Here is an 18,971-nt window from a genome sequence, read left to right as displayed (position 1 = left end):
CCGACGCAGAGCATTCCTACTCCCTGCAGGAGAATCCTCCGACTCTCCCATCCCTCACTCCGGAGCCCCTCTGACACCGACAGTCCCTTTGACTTCGGATAATAACCTTTAGACACCTGGTAATCCTTCTGGGCAACTTCAACGCTTTCTCAAAATGTTTTGCAATTGGGTTTGTGAGTAGTCTGATTTGCCACGTAATCGACTGGTTCTTTGGAGATAGCCCTGAATTGAGAGAGAGGGTTTTTGAAACCTCCCTGACATTTGCAGCAGGATTTTAATGGGGTGTCGTCTTTGAAACTGGCCACTGAACCCACGCACAGATGCATGAGCTTACCTAGGTCACCCAAAGCCTCCGTCCTAAATGGTACATGAGGAAGGACCACGGAAGTCACTGCGGAGCCAACATCTACTCAGGTTGAACTCTTGAAAACCGTGGGATCCTCCGAGGAGGTGAAACATAGTTCCTTGGTAGCTCAGCTTTTAAGAGAAAAAAGGATTAACCATCCTTCCATGGCCTCTCGTCTGGTCCCTGCCCCACAGGAAGGTCGCGGCTGTCAGGGTGCCCGAGGGCAGCTGTGCCGGTGCTCAGGCACGTTCCGCCCTGTGGAGGCGGCTGAGACTCCCAGGCTGAGATTTTACCTTTGCATCAAAAGGAAGGAGACCATTCCCAGCCAACTGACATTACAGTCAGCATGACAGACGGTACTGCAAAGGGAAGTACGTGCAGAAAGCTACTATGTGGTGAAGCGCAAATCCACCCGGCTGATATTTATATGATCCTCTTAAAATGAGGTGTGATACTGTGTGTGAAAACATCTGTCATACAGGAGGCACTTAAATATTTGGAGGATAGCAAGGCAGATCTGGCCTTCTCAGAAACCCCTCCAAGAAATGAAGAAGCTTGTTGTCCTAACGAATTATAACGGTCACGCTTAAGTAAGCACCTACTAAGTCACACCGTATGGGAGAGACTACCAGTGCTCGTCCATATCTTGTCTTCCTTTCCCCCATCCTGGACACAGGGGATGCTACATGGCCAGTCCACTTGTAGTCAGGAAGGGTCATGTGACCAGCCGTTGCCATCGGGATATGAGTGGGAGCATTACTTGTCACATCCAGAGCCAACGTGCCATTTCTGTGCTTTCGTTCACTCAGCAGCAAACATGGCAATCCTGTGGTGGAACTCCAAAAGGGAAACAGCCTGGAAACTTGGGCCCCCTGAGAGCAGAGAGCCCCCACCAAAAAAAGTCAGAGCTTATGTGCACCAAAAATAAACTTGTATTGTGTTAAGCCATTCAAATTTCAGGTTTTCCCTGTTGTGTCAACTCACAGTTACTTTAGCTGACTAACACACAGCTACTCTTTCTGTTAGAGTTACTCAAGTATTGTAAGTAGAATGGTAATAGTGCACGCACTCTTGCTGAAAAAAATCCTAAAACTTCAGACAAATCATAGTTCTCCCTTTACAGAGTTTCTTCACAATTCAGCCCCATCTTCCGAAATGACCACAACTAACAATCTGGTGTATGTTACTTTTAAAGCTGATTCTAGACCCTTTCATACCGAAGTGTTTGTGAGTTTGAGGATCTGGGGGCTGGTTATGACCATAACATGGCAGCAGCATAAGACAAGCTTTATGTGGGCAGTACTTTGACAGGATGGCATGTGAAGGGAAGTCCCTCACAGCGAGAGACCTTGCAGAGATAACGGCAAAGGCTCACCACCCAGAAGGGCAAGACGCAAGGGAAGTCCCAGGGGAGAGGAGGGATCAGAGAGTGAGGCCACCTCTCGGCACAGTGGGAGTCTTTGGGTCAGAGAGCTCCAAAAGGCAGCAGTGGCTTGGAGTCTTATAGCCTCAGGGTTATCCTATCTACGCCCAGCAGGCTTGGGGTACAGTTTTGCAGGGTAGGCAAAGAAGGCAGGCTCTAAAGGGTCAAACTCAGCTCATTCGGACTACATTTAAAGCAACTGGATGTGTAAACATTTGGGTTTGCTGGGGGATATTTTAGGAAGGGGCTCCATCTCACACTTCTGTAAGCATCGGGATACTGTAGCGCATTCCACCCCACCGCCAGCCCCAAGCTTAACTTGCCTTCCTCTTGCGCCTGGTTGGTCATTTCTTCCTAAGCACCACCTCCGTCCCTCCACCGCTTGGAGGACAGTGTCTCAACTTGCTCACTCTGTGAGGCGCTCTCTCTTGCCATCATTTGGTTCTTTCACAGCACGGATCTGGTTTTCACGAAAGATGTGACGTTTTCAAGTTACACGTGGGCTAAAACGGTTCTGTCTACGTTGGCTGCGTAAGGATCAGGCACCTCTTCTAAAGACGTTTAGAGAGGTGTACTCGTGTTACTGCTCCTGCTTTGTGTTTATGGTCGTGTTGACGTGTTACACGTGTGGGAGGCCAAATAAAGTTGATGCAACCAGATCGCGTGGGCTGTGAGGCACTTTCCGATCTTCTGCTGGGTGCCAAGGCCCATGATGGGCACCAGGACCACGGAGCATGACGTGTGAACTCTGCAGCTCACCATCTCATAGGAGGTGCGGGCACACAACAGAGTTCCTTCTCTAGGCTTCCAGAAGTGTCAAGGCACACAGACGACAAACACTGATAATTACAAATGTGCTTGTTCCTGGCCATGGCTCAGTGAGGGCAGCTCGGCTAGAGAGGGAAGGCGGAGCGGCGCAGACCCCGGCTGTCCTGCGGGCCCCTCACCGGGGCCCGGCCGCCGCGCTCAGGTGGGTGGGCTGGAACCCTGCGCTCCTGCCTGCGCTACGTGTCGTGCGGCAGCGGCAGGGGCGGCGGCGACGTGCTGAGCTTCGCGCCCAAGTTCCGCCGCGCCGACGCCCGGCCAGTGGCCCCGCAGCCGGCCTTGGCCCTGGGCAGCGGCGACGGCGCCTTCGTGAGCCGCCTGCCCCCGGCCGCTCCGGCGCGGCCTCCCGCGCCGCCCCCGGCCGCGTACGCGCCGTGCCCCCCCGGAGGGGACCGACGAGGAGCCGGGCGCCGCTCCTGCCGCGGCTGGGGGCGCGGACTACGGTCCCCCGGGGCCCGGGCCCGCGTACGACTTCCGGTGCGCGCGCGCGCGGCCGGCCGGCGACGGCGGGGCGCACGTCCGCTACGCCGCCTCGGCCGTCTTCCCGGGCGGCGGCTCCTTCCTCCTCAGCAGCCGGGCGGACTGCGCGGGGCCTTCGGCGGGCCCGCCCCCTTCCCGGCGTGTCTCGAAGAGCCGGCCGAGGGCCACTCCGGGGCCTTCCAGACCGCGTCCCGCGCCCGCGGCGCCTGCCCCAAGTCCGCGCCCCGTCCCGCGGCCTCCCCGCCGCCTTCAGCACGTTCGAGTGGACGACAGTGAAGAGGAACGCCCCCCCCCCGAAGCAAAGCAAATTCGCCAGCTCCTGCAGCGCGATCCGCACGGACTTCAGCCCCCAGCAACGAACAGAACTCGAGAAGGGCTTTCATTTCCCTAAGTACTTAACTCGGGCCCGACGCATCCAGATAGCCAACTCGTTGCAGCTGCGCGACACCCAAGTCAAAATCCGGTTCCAGAACCGCAGGATGAAACAGAAGAAAAGGGAACGAGACGAGAAGGGCTTCTGCCCTCGGCCACCACCGTGACTTCCCTGCAGCTTCCCCTCTCCGGAACGAGCCCCACTGAGTCTGGCCAGAACCCGGGGAGCCTTTTCAGGCCCAAGCACCTTCATGAGCTTCAGTCACGAGGCTGAGGAACCGTGGCCTGCGGAACTCACAGGCCACCCCGCCCCTATCTGGACTCGTTAGCTCAATTTGCGATGGAGGCGGGCCTGGCAGAAATAATGGAGGGTTCACTTGGGAGAGGAAGTATCTTGGTGGCTTCTGAGTTCGGAGCTGAGGGTGTACAGATGGGTGTTAATTTGCAGCCTCTAAAGCCACTGATGTGTGTATTAACTGTGTCTTATCGGGGAAAAGGGGCCCAGCCGCCAGCCTAGCCCTGCTGCCATGTTGCCTAACTTAGCCGCGTGCAGTTCTCGGTGCTGAGCTCTCCCAACCGCCTGATGTGCTCGGAAGAGCGTCCACCCAAAGTTTCATCTGGTTTTACTTTAAGAGACAAGACTCCGTGTAGTCTTGAGATGACCAGAGCTAGCTACAGTCAGGGCCTCCTTGATGCACAAGCTGCTTCAACGATGATCTTCACGTTTGCGCTACAGGTTTTGTGTTTGTTTCTTTGTTTGTTCGTTTTCTTTAAAAAGCAGGTTCTACCTCTCCATGTGCCCGAGTGAAGATACAGTCGCTGTTTAGTTAGTAGCTGAACAAATCCACAGGGTGGGTAGAGATCCTGAACTATACCTTGACACCAGCTACTCAAACTTGAATGTAAATATATATAGTATGTACGTTTTTTGAGAGGTTTGCTTGCAATGAACTCATAGGTGACATTTAATGTCATACCATATAAAGGGTTTGAACTTCTTTTTGTAATAAAAATTACAGAATGTGCTACCAAAAAAAAAGAAAAAGGGTTTGTTTTTGAGTGAGAATATTTAGCCAGACTTAGGTTTAAAGGAGGCAGCAAAGTACATGGCTGTGAGCAGGGGCTCTGAATCCAGCCAGCCCGGATTCGAATCCTGACTCTGCCACTTCCTGGCTGTGTGATCTCGTGTAAGCTTCTGACCTCTCTGTGCCTCAGTTCCCTCATCTGTAAACTGTGGACAGCAATAGCACCTACCTCACGGGGCAGTTACGAGGACAAAACCAGGTAATATCTGTAAAGCACATACAGCAGTGCCTGGCACATAGTAAATGCCAAGTGACTGCTTATTAACTCAGCAGATCCTCACCTCACCAGACACTGGATTAAGTCAGTCAGCTCATTAAACTGACTGAACTGGGCAAGTTTGTAAAACAGGGCTGGAACTTGTACTCCAGAGCGCTGTGATGCATTTGAAACACTCAGCCCCCTGCAGTACGTGGTGTGTGGCTATCCTCATCCTTGATGGAGGCCCAGAAGCCCTCAGGTCCTCCGACGCTCCAGAGGGCACTGTTGCTTCTGTCGAGTGTTCTTACTTTCTCTGCCGCCACCCAGTGGCCAATTCTGGTGAAGCGCCTTAACATCCTGAATGTAGTAAATGGCTCCGATGGCCTACTGTGGCATGCATAAATATTGTTATCATAATAACAATGGTAACTGCTTACCAGCACATTGCAGTTTACACAGTGGATCACGGAGATGATCTCATTTGCTAGAGCAAGCAACAGGGCACAGTAGGCTTGAGATTCTGGCTTTTGATTGAGCCCAAGCCAAATAGTGGTAGTTAGGGAGCGCTATTTCTGGAGTCTTTGACAGAACACATGGATGGTCTCCCTTCCCATGACTTAAGCCTCCAGCAGCCGAATTGCAGGGTATAACTTGCATTTCATTCTTCCACTCACTTGTGCTGCCATTTCAGATCACAGGGGTCACAGTAACAATTTGAAACCAGTCTTTTGCTATTCCTTAGCCTCTTCTCATTTAGATAAATAAGTAGATCAACATCCTGACGTCTGCTGCTCAGCCCCAAATACTCATTTACATCTTTCCACCACCCTTCCGTGATGTATGAATCAGGCAGGACAGGGCATGTGTTTTTGCTGCCCATCCAACTCATCGTGCTGTTATTTGAGAGGTAACTGGGAGCCTTGGCCGGAGTGGAAAAGTCATATCAACAGGAGTACTCATATTTGCGACCAGCCTCTACATAGTTCCATCATTTCTCTGCTCTTCTGAGCCCAGCTCTGGGTTTTCCCATACATCTGCTTCCCTGGCGCTTGAGGATGCATGTTGCTTTCTGGCACTGGCTGTCAGTAGCCCAGGGTAGACAACATAACCCAGCACCTGCAAAGGCAGTCCCCTACAGGGAAGGAGTACCAGTGAGAAGAGTCAGACAGGCAGCTTCCTGTGACGCTCTCAGAGAAACAGCTGTTGTAAGTAATGCCACTTCTGTTCTAGGGACCCCAAACCAGTTACTTTCAAATTAGTTGTGAATAAATTGAAGCTGTCCTCTTAAGAAACCTTTCAGGCCTCACCATGGTGTTTAATTCCTGAATCATGTCAAGGACTGCCACACTGCCTGGCACATTGGAGGTAGCCAATACACTGTGACCCAGTTTCCTGGGAGATGTCAGGCTGGTGGAGGAACTGAAGGAAACAAAAGGCATGCTGGTGGATTTGTCCACACTTATGTTTTGTTTCATTTATAACGTAATGTGAACTGCTCCTTCCATCTTCCCTTCCACCTTTGCTTTTGGATGCATGTGATGTTGGAGCTGGAAGGGCCCTTAGGGACTACATCAGGAAGGAAAGGCTAGGTTATTCTGGTCCTCCATGACTGCCTCTCCATGACTTTTCTGATCTAATCTTCAGATATTCTGTTGCTCACACCTGATATATATATATATAGCAATGTACCAATTTATACCAATATAAACCCAAATGTACAACAGTTGATGAATAGTAAAAATGCTGTATATCTATACAATGACCTATTATTCAACCATTTAAAAGGAATGAACTAAAAAGTTAGGGGGGAAAAAAGAAGGAAGTACTGATACTTGTTCCAACATGGATCCACCTTTAAATATTTGAGCTTGGGGAGGTGCCTCCGGAGAACAGCTTTTGTCTTTCTGGAGATGGATGTGATGGGTAATTTCTATTCAGTGGTTTTCTTAGAGGGGGATTCAGACGTTAGGTAGGGCTTGGGAGTAGATGTATATACACATTCACACACACGTACACGCTACAGGTTCTCTCTGCTTGAACTCTTACCAATAACACCTATAGAAGTGATATAACTTTTAAAAAGACAACTTTTGGAAGGATATGAAGAAATTACAACTCACTGCTTTAGTCGTTTGCTTGTCTCTGATACAGCTGCAACTCACGACTTCCAATTCGTGACAGGGCAGCAGAATTCTCAGTGATGTGGCTTTCCATAATGCTTGCTGTTCAGGCTGAAGGGAAGTAGCAAAAGGGCAGGTATTCCAAAGGCCAGTGCGAGGCATCTGCCGATTGTCAGCTGCGGCGTCAAGAGTGATATCAGCGCCCTAAACATGTGGGTTCCCCATCACCCACCATGTTTGTTACCTTCCCTGAACAGGCACCAGCAGACAGGTGGGGGAGGCCAGCCTCGGATCAACACTGTCTGGCAAATAACACCTGTGCAGGTAGGTTGAGGTTCTGACCTCACTGACCTGCTTTAGGGATTCAAATCCCCTGTTCAATGCTGCAGGACATGAGTTCATTCTTGAGGAGGCATTAGAAGAAAGAAAAACTCCATAATCCGTCTCAAACCCCAAGGCTTGAACCTGTGGTTGTAATTTGTTCAGAGGCTGTTCTGTAAGCTGAGTTAGGAGCGGGGGAGGGCAGAGGCAGCTCTGGTCTGCATAGTCAGGCAGGGATCTGTTTGTCTATACAAGCTGACTTTCACACATATTCTGGTCAATATGCTGTGGGCTTTGTGTAGACCCCATCTGTGGGGACAGATAGCTTCAACAAGGGAGAACCAAGCCAAGTGGCCCCTGCAGAAACCAAGCCTACAAGTGAAGCCTCATGAAATGTAAGTAGGCTACCGTTTTATGAGCTCTTTCTCTGAGCCAGGCCCTTGGTTAGACATCTGCCCATGTTGGGGGATAGGATGAGAGGAAGAAAACATCAAGGCGGCAATGTTTTCAGGAGCCATGCCAGGCGGGGCCCGGAATGCAGGCCAAGGGACCCCGTCTACGTCCCATGGGAGCCACTGATACTTTATTTATTATTTATTTTTTTATGTTTTAATAAATTTATTTTATTTATTTATTTTTGACTGTGTTGGGTCTTCGTTGCTGCACATGGGCTTTCTCTAGTGGTGGCGAGCGGGGGCTGCTCTTGGTTGCGGTGTGTGGGCTTTTCACTGCGGTGGCTTTTCTTGTTGTGGAGCACGGGCTCTAGGCACACAGGCTTCAGTAGTTGTGGCACGTGGGCTCAGTAGCTGTGGCTCGCGGGCTGTGGAGCGCAGGCTCAGTAGTTGTGGCGCACGGGCTTAGTTGCTCTGCGGCATGTGGGATCTTCCGGGACCAGGGCTTGAACCTGTGTCCTCTGCATTGGCAGGCGGATTCTTAACCACGGCACCACCAGGGAAGTCCTCAGCACTTCTTACAAGTGGTTGATTAGGAGTATCCAGAGGAGATATTATGCATATTTCTATTGCCATGGACTATCAATGCTGTCTTTACTACAAATAGAGTCATTAGCAGCTTTAGATCGGATCAGATTAGAGAGCTAATTCTAGAAACCCCAAAACCAATTCAGAAAACTCATTTTTTTAATTGAAGTATTGTTGCTATACAATATTATGTGTTACAGGCATACAATATAGTGATTTACAATTTTTAAAGGTTATACTCCATTCACAGTTATTATAAAATATTGGCTATATTCCCCTTGTTTTACAATATATCCTTGTAGCTTATTTTATACATAGTAGTTTGTACCTCTTAATACCCTACGCCTATCGTGCCCCTTCCCCCTTCCCTCTCCCCACTGGTAACCACTAGCTTGTTCTCTATATCTGTGAATCTGCTTCTTTTATGTTATATTCACTAGTTTGTTGTATTTTTTAGATTCCACATATAAGTGAGATAACACAGTATTTGTCTTTCTCTGACTCATTTCACTTAGCATAATGCCCTCCAAGTCCATCCATGTTGCTGCAAATGGAAAAATGTCATTCTTTTTTATGGCTGTGTAGTATTCCATTGTGTGTGTGTGTGTGTGTGTGTGTGTGTGTGTGTGTGTGTGTGTGTGTGTGTTTAAACCACATCTTTATCCATTCATCTGTTGATGGACACTTAGGTTGATTCCATATCTTGGCAATTGTAAATAATGCTGCTGTGAACATTGGGGTGCACGTATCAGTGTTTTTGTTTTTTGCAGACATATACCCATGATTGGAATTGCTGGGTCGTGTGGCAGTTCAATTTTTAGGTTTTTTAAAAAATATTTATTTATTTATTTGGCTGCGTCAGGTCCCACGGCATGCGGGATCTTTCGTTGCGGTGCGTGGGCTTCTCTAGTTGCAGTGCGTGGGCCCAAGCAGCGCCAGGAGTCAAGGTGAGGTGTGTGCCCTGAGTGTGTACCCAGGGGCTCCCCCTCCCAGAACAGAGGGGACCCCACAAGGCCCGTCACCGCACCTCCCCACACCCCTCTCAGCCCCGGTCGGTACCTGGGGCTGTGCTGGCTGCACCCTGAGGAGCCACCTCGCGTCCTTCTTCAGGTTGGCAGGGGACAGGCCGCCCAGGAGGAGCGCCCCTGTGAGGCCCGAGGGCACCCCTCCAGGCGAGCCCTGTAAGTGGCCTTTGTCAGAGCTGCCCAGGGTGCGTGTCTCCACCGAGGCCGCTCACACCCCCTCTCTCCACCAGGTCCGTGGTCCCTACCTGTCACCCCTGCCCAGACTCCCGTCGGCGGCCCGACCCCAGTCATCAGGCCCCTGGTCGAGATGAGTGAGCTGCGCCAGCCTGAGGCAGACCTTCAGGACCCAGTCCAGGCCCAGGGCCCGGTGGAGGCGCAGCTGTTCGGGGCTGCGGGGGAGGAGGCCGCATCCCCCTCGTCCTCCTCCTCCCCCGTCGCCCCCTCCTTCTCCGCCTATGCCGAGTCCTTGCCCCAGGAGGCACTTACTGTGCTGAAGGCTGACCTGGTGGCGTTCCTGCTCCTCAAGTATCGCACCAAGGAGCCGATCTCCAAGGCGGAGATGCTGAACATGGTCCTCCGTGACCATCAGGACCACTTCCCCGTGGTCTTCAGCCGAGCCTCCGAGTGCATGCAGCTGGTGTTTGGCGTGGACGTGAAGGAGGTGGACCCCCGCGAGTGCACCTACGTCCTCATCCCCACCCTGGGCCTCACCTGTGATGCAGTGCTGAGCGATGGGCAGAGCATGCCCAAGGCCGGCCTCCTGGTGCTGATTCTGTGCCTGATCACCTTGGACGGTGACCGCGCCCCTGAGGAGGAGGTCTGGGAATTGCTGAGCATCATGGGGGTGTATGCAGGGAAGCAGCACTGCATCTATGGGGAGCCCAGGGAGCTCCTCACCAAAGTGTGGGTGCAGGAGGGCTACGTGGAGTACCGGCAGGTGCCCCACAGCGACCCCGCCCTTTACGAGTTCCTGTGGGGTCCCCGGGCCCACGCGGAGGCCAGCAAGTGGCAGGTCCTGGAGTATCTGCTCAGGGCCAGTGGATGGGATCCCAGGTCCTTCCCATCCCTGTGTGCAGAGGCTGAGCCAGAGCAGCAGCCAGGCTCCTTCCAGGCCCACGTCCAGCAGCTTCTCCCGTGGGGCAGGAAGGGAGGCTGATCCTTCACTCTGAGTTTGAAGAGGGAGCGGTCACCCTTCTAAGTAGTGAGGGCCCGGGCGAGTTGGGGGAACCCGGTGTGTAGAACTTTGTTTTCCTGTTCTCTATGATGACATGGAAATTCATCTGTTTCCTTTAGTGATTTTTCAAATGTTGTTCTTTTTCATAGAAGATTTTTTAAATGCCAATACTTTTTATTTTTTATACAATTTTTAAAGGTTACATTCAATTTACAGTTATTACCAAATATTGGCTCTATTCCCCATGTTGTACAATACATCCTTGTAGCCTGTCTTACACCCAAAAGTTTGTGCCTCCCGCTCCTCCACCCCTGTAGTGCCCCTCCCTCATCCCTACTGGTAACCACTAGTTTGTTCTCTGTATCTTTGAGTCTGCTTCTTTTTTGTTATATTCACTAGTTTGTTGTATTTTTTAGATTCCACATATGAGTGATATCGTGCAGTATTTGTCATTCTCTGTCTGCCTTATTTCACTTAGCATATTGCCCTCCAAGTCCATCCATGTTGCTGCAAAAGGCAAAAGTTTGTTCCTTTTTTATGGCTGAGTAGTAGCCCATTGTACATATATAGTACCTGTTCTTTATCTATTCATCTGTCGATGGACACTTAGGTAGCTTCCATATCTTTGCAATTGTAAATAATGCTTCTATGAGCATTGGGGTGCATGGATCTTTTTGAATTAGTGGGGTTTTGGGGGGGATATATACCCAGGAGTGGAATTGCAGGGTCATATGGTAGTTTTGTTATTAGTTTTTTGAGAAACCTCCATGCTGTTTTCCCCAGTGGCTGCACCAATCTACATTCTCCCAACAGCGTACAAGGGTTCCCTTTTCTCCACATCCTTGCCTACATTTGTTATTTGTGTTCTTTTTGATGATAGCCATTCTGACTAGGTGTGAGGTGATATCTCTTTGTGGATTTGATTTGCAGTTGCCTGATGATTAGCGATGTGGAGGATCATTTCATGTGCCTGTTGGCCATCTGCATTTTCTCCTTGAAAAAATGTCTATTCAGTTCTTCTGCCCATGTTTTTAATCGGGTTGTTTGTTTTCTTGATGTTGAGTTGTATGAGCTGTTTATATATGTTGGATATTAATCCTTTGTCAGTCACTTCAGCTGCAAATATTTTCTCCCATTCAATAGGTTGTCTTTTAGTTTTGTCAGTGGTTTCCTTTGTTGTGCAAAAAAGCTTTTAAGTTTAGTTAGGTCTCATTTGTTTATTTTTGCTTTTACTTCTTTTCCTTAGGAGATAGATCCAAAAAAATGTTGCTGCGATTTATGTCAAAGAGTGTTCTGCCTATGTTTCCCTCTAGGAGTTTTATAGTATCCGGTCTTACATTTTGGCCTTTACCCTATTTTGCGTTTATTTTTGTATATGCTGTTAGACAATGGTCTAATTTCATTCTTTTACATGTAGCTGTTCAGTTCTCTCAGCACCACTTATTGAAGAGACTGTCTTTTCTCCAGTGTATACTGTATTCCTGCCTCCTTCATTGTAAATTAATTGACCATAGGTGCGTGCGTTTATTTCTTTGCTTTCTATCCTGTTCCATTGATCTATTTGTCTGTTTCTGTGCCAGTACCATACTGTTTTGATTACTGTAGCTTTATACTGTAGTGTGAAGTCAGGGAGCATGATTCCTCCAGCTCTGTTGTTCTTTCTCAAGATTGTTTTGGCTCTTCAGGGTCTTTTGTGTTTCCATAGAAAAATTTAAATTATTTGTTCAAGTTCTCTGAAAAATGCCAAGGGTATTTTCATAGGAATTGCACTGATTGCAGTTCTGTAGGTTGACTTGAGTAGTATGGTCATTTTAACAATACTGATGCTTCTAATTCAAGAATGCAATGTTATCTGTCCATCTGTTTGTGTTGTCTTCAGTTTCTTTCATTACTGTCATAGTTTTCAGTGTACAGGTCTTTTGCCTCCTTAGGTAGGTTTATTCCTAGGTATTCTATCCTTTTGATGCAATGGTAAATGAGATAGTTTCCTTAATTTCTCTTTCTGATACTTTGTTGTTAGTGTATACAAATGCAACTGATTTCTGTATATTAATAATAATATTTAATAAGCTTCAGTTTCTACGTTTGTGAACGGTATTGATCACATATATTTGTACTTATCCGATACAAGGCTGAATTTTGGTATTTGTAAAATCAATTGGGAAACATTCCCTCATAGTTTGTGATCCCAACCTAGATAACACAGCACTGCAATAGGAATTTACTTGGAAATGTGAAAGTAATTAGCAGTACAATTAATGCCCACCCGGTTGTTCCTAGGGACACCACGTCGTCGGCTCAGTGGTGCGTGCCCTGCTGTGGGACTGTCCTGTGCCCACCATAGGGCAGGGCCAGGCCCCAGGCATATGGGCCATAGGGGGAGGGGCTTCCCTGCAGGGAGCAGGCATTGCCAGTACCCATCGTCCTGGCTAGAGGCCACCCGTGGGGCCCTCAGGAAGGGAGACTGTGGGGGGATGGAGGGCCGCCGGGTGGGGTGTAGCAGAGGCATATTGTTGGGGACCCTGGGGGGGGTGGGACCCGTGGGGTCCAGTGGCCGTTAGAAGTCCCTCTCTGTGTTATCATGCCCTCTGTTCAATGGTTTCAGTCAATGTTTTTGTTTAATAAATTTCCCTGAAAGTTTCAGCTGAGTCTGGCCTCTGCTGTGGGCAATGGAGGGAAAGGGCTGCTGGGGGTGAGGGTGGGGGTCCAGAGTCAGATTCCTGCTCAGCACCCATGGGACACCTCTCCAGTGAGAGGGTAGGGTAGGCACTTTGCAGACGCAGACATGGTGAGGGTTTCTCTTCCATTTCATAGGTGAATTGTAAAGTTTTAGCGAAAACTGATAATTGCCTAAAAAGGCAGTAGATAAGTTAAAATGTAACTGAAAAAGTTGATTATTTCAGACAGGAAAAAGGGAACATAGGAGCAAAAATAGATGGACAGACAGTGCTATAGACTGAATATTTGTAAACCTCTCCCCCTCATTCACCTGTTAAATTCTAACCCCCAAAGGGATGGGATTTGGAGGTGGGGCCCTGGGAAGTGATTAGCTCATGAGGGGGGAGCCCTCATGAATGAGACTAGCTCCCTTATAAAAGAGACCCCAGACAGCTGCCTCATCCTCTTCTGCCATGTGAGAAGATGGCTAGTTGATACAACTAGACAAGAAATCAGTCCATATAAAGAAGAGCTTTATTACTATTTATTACTGAGCAGTACAAAGGAACGAAATTGGGTCATTTGTAGAGACGTGGATGGATCTAGAGACTGTCATACAGAGTGAAGGAAGTCAGAAAGAGAGAAACAAATATCATATATTAATGCACATATGTGGAACCTAGAAAAATGGTACAGATGAACCGGTTTGCAGGACAGAAATAGACAGATGTAGAGCACAAATGTGTGGACACCAAGGTGGGAAAGTGTTGGGGGCGGGGGGGTGGTGGTTTGATGAATTGGGGGATTGGGATTGACATATGTACACTAATATGTATAAAATGTATAATAATAAGAACCTGCTGTATAAAAAAATAAAATAAAATTCAAAAATTAAAAAAAGAAGAAAAAGGAAAAACAATAGGTTTCTGACATTATCATTCACAGTACAAAACCACCTGTAAAGACAAACTGACGTATTTGCCACAATGGTCTCTCCGTCTCCAAGTTTGCTCCTCCAACTCGGCAGCCTTGCAGGGAGGCCTTCCTATTGGTGGAAGGCCAATGGGCGTGTCTTTTGCTTCCGGAGGCGCCAAGCCTTGGGACCTCAGGCCCTCAGTGCGCATGGCTACTGCTGCTTCGGTAGCAAAGCGCCTCCTCACGTGCTCTTCTGATCCAACCACCTTCTGTGTAAGGAGACGTCTAGAACGTTCTCCCTCATCTTCCTCGGGCTTCCGGGAGCACCCGGAAACCCACGTGGCGCTCGCACAGAGTGCCTGGGACAGTCGGCTGCACGGTTTCTGGCTGCACTGCTGAGACGAGCTCTTCAGCCCCTTCTGAGCGGGACTCCGGCGTCATCCACAGAGTCAGAGAAGGTCAGGAGACAGGCGGGGGCTTTGCCGGGGGCTGGACTCCGCAGGTACCGGGGGCGCTGGGAAGGAGTGGGGGTGGGGGGAGGGGTATGGGGTGCTCGATTGGGAGTGGGGGAGGGGCGGCGGAGGGCAGCGGGCTGAAGGGGGGCTGGGGGAAGGGTCCCCCAGTGTGCCGGTCCCAGGACAGGACCGCTGGCTGCCGGGGTCGCTTGTGGGTGGCGTTCTGGAGTCGGGGTGCAGAGGGTGGGGCTAATGGCTAAGCGTGGGGGTGTCCGGAGCGGAGGGCTTCCACCTGGGCGGGTGGGGCCGGCTTTGGGGGCCAGAGGAGAGGACGACTGGCTGTGGGGGTGGGGACGACGCGACGGGCGGGCCACCCCCCCACCCCCCCACCCCCCCACCCCGGGCCGAGACAGGAGGGGAGGGCTAACGGCTGCTGCGTGTGGCGGGAGGAAGGCGGAGCTACTCCTGGCGGAGGCGCGGGTCGATGGGGAGGACTCCCGGGCGCGGGTGCGGTAGGCGTTGGGGGAGCTCCTGCCGGGGCGCGGGGTGGGGTGCGGGGCAGGATGCTCGTGGCAGGAACGGGGCTCCGGCTCCAGGGTGGGCGGGGGCAAGAGGGGTGGGCTCTGCGTCTGGGGTGCGAGAGGCGAGAGCCCCTGGCTCTGGGGGTGCTCGGGGGAGGACTCCCCGGTGTGGGGAGGTGAGAGAGACAGTCTGACCTCTACGCATGGGGGGGCGCCTGGCTTCCAGGGCCCAGAGCGGAGCGCCAGCAGCTGGTGGGTGGGGGAGGGTGTATGGGGGGATGTAGTGGGGGGGGTGGGGAGGAGCCACCTGGCCACGAGGGGCATAAGTGATGCTGAGAGGGGGAGGCGCTGGGGCTGCTGTGATCTGGTGGAGGCTGCTGGCCATGGCAGATGGATTTCTGGGGGTCAGGGAGGGGCTCTGGCCTACTGCATGAGGCATCGAGAAGCTCCAGGTTGCACTGGAGGCCATAGGGCACGATGACTACTTGCAGTACTTCCTCACATCCGGATCTCAGAGAGGCTGGGGAGCGGTATACAAAAAGTTTCGCTCACTTCTGTAAAGAAATGAGTCACAAATCTTAAAGTCCACACTTCAGGGACAGCTTAAACTTAAATCCGTATCTCTTAAAGAAAATGAAAATAGCTTTCATAACCAATATTCCATAAAGGGAGTCTTAAGTGTCCTTCCCCTAATAAGGAACATGCACCGATTACATCTAAAACCTCAGCCCCAAGGACATGAGGAGGAAAGGAGAAGCTAAGGGACAACTGGAAGCATAGGGGGAATTTCCCTGGGTGACTGAATGGTGGTTCAAGAATTCCTCAGGGTGTGGGTGGCCTTTGCCAAAAACAGTATTTCCTTAGCCAAGTCTGAAAATGCCAGACCTAGTTAGCCTCCAAAAGATTTCACTTTGAGCATGTTTGTTCACTTTGCAAATTAAGTATTGAGGTTCTATGGCCACAGGTATTTGGGCCCTTGAAGCTAATAGGTAGCCAGCCCAGACAGCTTCTAGGCCCTGGACAGGCTAGTCAAAGAACTAAAATCTTAAACGCACCAACACCATTAGCTGTCCATTCTCTGCAGTGACAGCTTCAGTGCCCTATCCCTGCATGGGTTGCAATGTCAAATCAGGGAGTCTCCTCTAGGTTGCTGCCAAGGTCAATGCTCACTCCAGAAGCCTTCTGGGAGCAGTGTCTTTGTTGCCACTAACAACAGACTAGGGACATATTTAACTAACTAACCTGGAGAATACTAGAGGGTAATTTGAAAAGAAGTCATGGGAATTCTTGAAATTTAAAAATTATGTTGCCTGAATTGAGAAAATATTCTGGTTCCCTGGTGGCTCAGTGGTTAAGAATACGCCTCCCAATGCAGGGGACACGGGTTCAATCCCTGGTCCAGGAAGATCCCACATGCTGCGGAGCAACTAAGCCCGTGTGCCATAACTACTGAGCCTGCGCGCCACAACTACTTAAGCCTGTGTACTCTAGGGTCTGCACACCGCAACTACTGAGGCCTGCATGCTCTAGGGCCCGCGTGCCATAACTACTGAGCCTGCGTGTTGCAACTACTGAAGCCTCAGCGCCTAGAGCCCGCGCTCTACAACAAGAGAAGCCACTGCAACGAGAAGCCCGCGCACCGCAAGGAAGAGTAGCCCCCGCTAGTGGCAACTAGAGAAAGTCCAGCGCAGCAATGAAGACCCAATGCAGCCAAAAATAAAATAAAATAAAATAAAATATTCCGATAGAAGGAATGACACCGTTGATGACTAAATTAGATAGCTGAAAGTTAACACTGAGTAACTCTCCCAGGAAGACAAAGAAGTGGAAACCGTGAGGAAAAGAGCACTAACAGGATTTCCCAAAAGAGAAACAAAGGAAAAAGGAATGCAACTTCTTCCTTTGGGATGTGGAGGGCTCCCTGTACTGGGTGTCTCCGCTCCTCCCGCCTCCACGCCTCTCCAGCCGCAATGCTGCATCGGATCTTGTCTTCCTCCCTGAGTGTTCTCAATGGGAAAAAGCTGTTCCAGAGCGTTATAACCTGGCTGAATCCATCGCCGCCCAGAGCAACTCCCCAGAGCTGCCTCGGCAAGCCCACTTTAACTCTGGTTGGGACATCCGGACGGGTTGTGATCCGCCCCCGTTTGGACGGTATGTGTACCGCGCACACGTATTCCCTGCAGGAATCGAGGAGAAACACCTTCTGTTCCCCAGCATCCTGTGGGGAAAGCACTTCCTGAGCCGTTCAGGCTTGTGAGCGGCTGCAACAGGCTTAGCGGCATCCCCATCACTTCTCAGAGCCTTCCTCCCTCGGCCAGTCAAGAGGCCGCGCTGTCTGGACCACTGCCCTCTGCTGGTGGGAGGTCCTAGTGCGGTCACAGACTTGGAATCTAGCCCCCTGTCTCTGTGAGCCTGACAGTTAAAGCTTCTCTCCTCCAGGCTTTTAAGGGTATTTGAAACAGTAAAGACAGTCCGATATACAGGTAATTTTCCTTAAATGCTTAGGAGTGTTTGATTAGTTTTGTAGCCAATGTTTAAAGGTTTGGGGAAAGTTACTTTGTCAAATCCAAAACTAACAAGGGAATATTCATTCAGAGGAATCTTGGCCATTTGTCTTTCTAAAGTTATTATTATTAACTGGTTCCTTTAAAGTTCATAAGATTGATTTAAAGGGCATTAAACAGAGTACAAATAGCAGTGAATATTTCTATGTCTTCCCCCTTTCCCCTGAGCCTTACATACAACCATAGGTGGCCTCTGAGGTGGTCTAGGGCATCTTGATCTCCAGTCAGTCTCTGTCTCCATTTTCCCAGCATCCTGCCATGCATAGCCATCCCATGTCCCCTAGATTTCTTGTGCACCACAGTGATGGCAGATTCATTACAGCTTTAAGATTCTGCCAAAGTGCCACTAATTAATTAAGAATTTATTAATATGGTCCCTCGAATCATTGGCCTCTGACCAAGCCTCTCCCCTAGAGTGCTCGCTTAAAGAATGAGGGCCCTGTAACTCTATTCACTGTTGCCTTCCTTTGTCTTCCTCACAAACCACTCACAGGGGAGTAAACATTGATCCAAGTCCTCAGATTCCCCTTTAATTTCTCTTCCCATTCCTCAGTCTCAGGGAGATCCCCAAGGTCAAAATCTTTATGCATTGTTCCTACCCCTGGAGCCTGTGGATCCAAGCATGTTGGCAATTGCCTCTCCAAAGCTCCTACCTCCTCTGTGACCATCTGACATTTAGCACTGACACACTAGGTGTGTATGGAAGTTGTGGCTGACACTTAACAGTTAGACTTGGTCCTGTATGAGTTTTCTATGGCTGCTGTAACGAATTGCCACAAACTGGGTGGTATAAAACAACAGAAATTTATTCTATCACAGTTCTGGAGGCCAGAAATTCAAAATTATTATCACTGAGCTGAATCCAAGGTTGACAGGGCTGAGCTACCTCTGGAGGCTCTAGAGTAGAATTCTTCTTTGCCTCTTCCAGCTTCTGTTGGCTGCCAGCATTCCTTGCCTTGTGTCTGCATCACTTCAAGGTCAGCCTTCAAGGTCAGCATCTTCCAATCTCTTTGTGCTCCTTCACAACACCTTCTCCTCTGTATGTATGTGTGTGTGTGTGTGTGTGTGTGTGTGTGAGAGAGAGAGAGAGAGAGAGAGAGAGAGATCTCCTCTGCTTCTGTCTTATAAGGACAGTTGTGATTGGATTTAAGGCCCATCCTGATAACCCAGGATAAGCTCCCCATCTCAAAATCCTCCCTTCCCCTGATATCTGCTGTTGGAAAGTTCCTGCAGATAATTGTGTAATAAATCCACACAGTAAAACAAAGTCTTGGCTTTCTGGTTGAAAAATTATTCTTGACCTTTATATACCCGTCCCCCAACCTGGGAGCTAATAGCTCCTGGCCCCAGGTTTGAAAGGAAAGGGTGATTCTTACAGCCGTCAGTCACTGACAGTCCTCCACAGGAATAGTCTTAACGCTTCTCATATGCTTCATAGTGTCACACTTGCAAGACAAACAAGCTTCTCTCTTATTAATATAGACTTTTGTTGGAAGCCATCCAGACGC

At 49.9% G+C, this 18,971-nt stretch overlaps 1 protein-coding gene and 1 pseudogene across 1 annotated transcript; both read left to right on the top strand.

The window, feature by feature from the left end:
• The first annotated feature begins 692 nt into the window (after window positions 1-692).
• LOC133081947 (homeobox protein Hox-D1-like) lies at window positions 693-4,146 on the top strand (annotated as a pseudogene).
• Window positions 4,147-9,483: 5,337 nt separating this feature from the next.
• LOC133081946 (melanoma-associated antigen 10-like) lies at window positions 9,484-10,332 on the top strand. Its single transcript, XM_061178253.1, has one exon. It carries the CDS (start codon window positions 9,484-9,486, stop codon window positions 10,330-10,332), a length of 849 nt encoding a protein of 282 aa, XP_061034236.1.
• The last annotated feature ends 8,639 nt before the right edge of the window (window positions 10,333-18,971 follow it).

This window comes from Eubalaena glacialis, chromosome X (assembly GCF_028564815.1).
Source record: "Eubalaena glacialis isolate mEubGla1 chromosome X, mEubGla1.1.hap2.+ XY, whole genome shotgun sequence".
Taxonomy (NCBI): domain Eukaryota; kingdom Metazoa; phylum Chordata; class Mammalia; order Artiodactyla; family Balaenidae; genus Eubalaena; species Eubalaena glacialis.
Note: the sequence above shows the minus strand (reverse complement) of the source record. Positions and strands in the feature narration are given on the sequence as shown.

Coding starts and splice junctions, on each gene's coding strand:
- LOC133081946 (XM_061178253.1), top strand. CDS start 9,484: ATGAGTGAGCTGCGCCAGCCTGAGGCAGACCTTCAGGACCCAGTCCAG.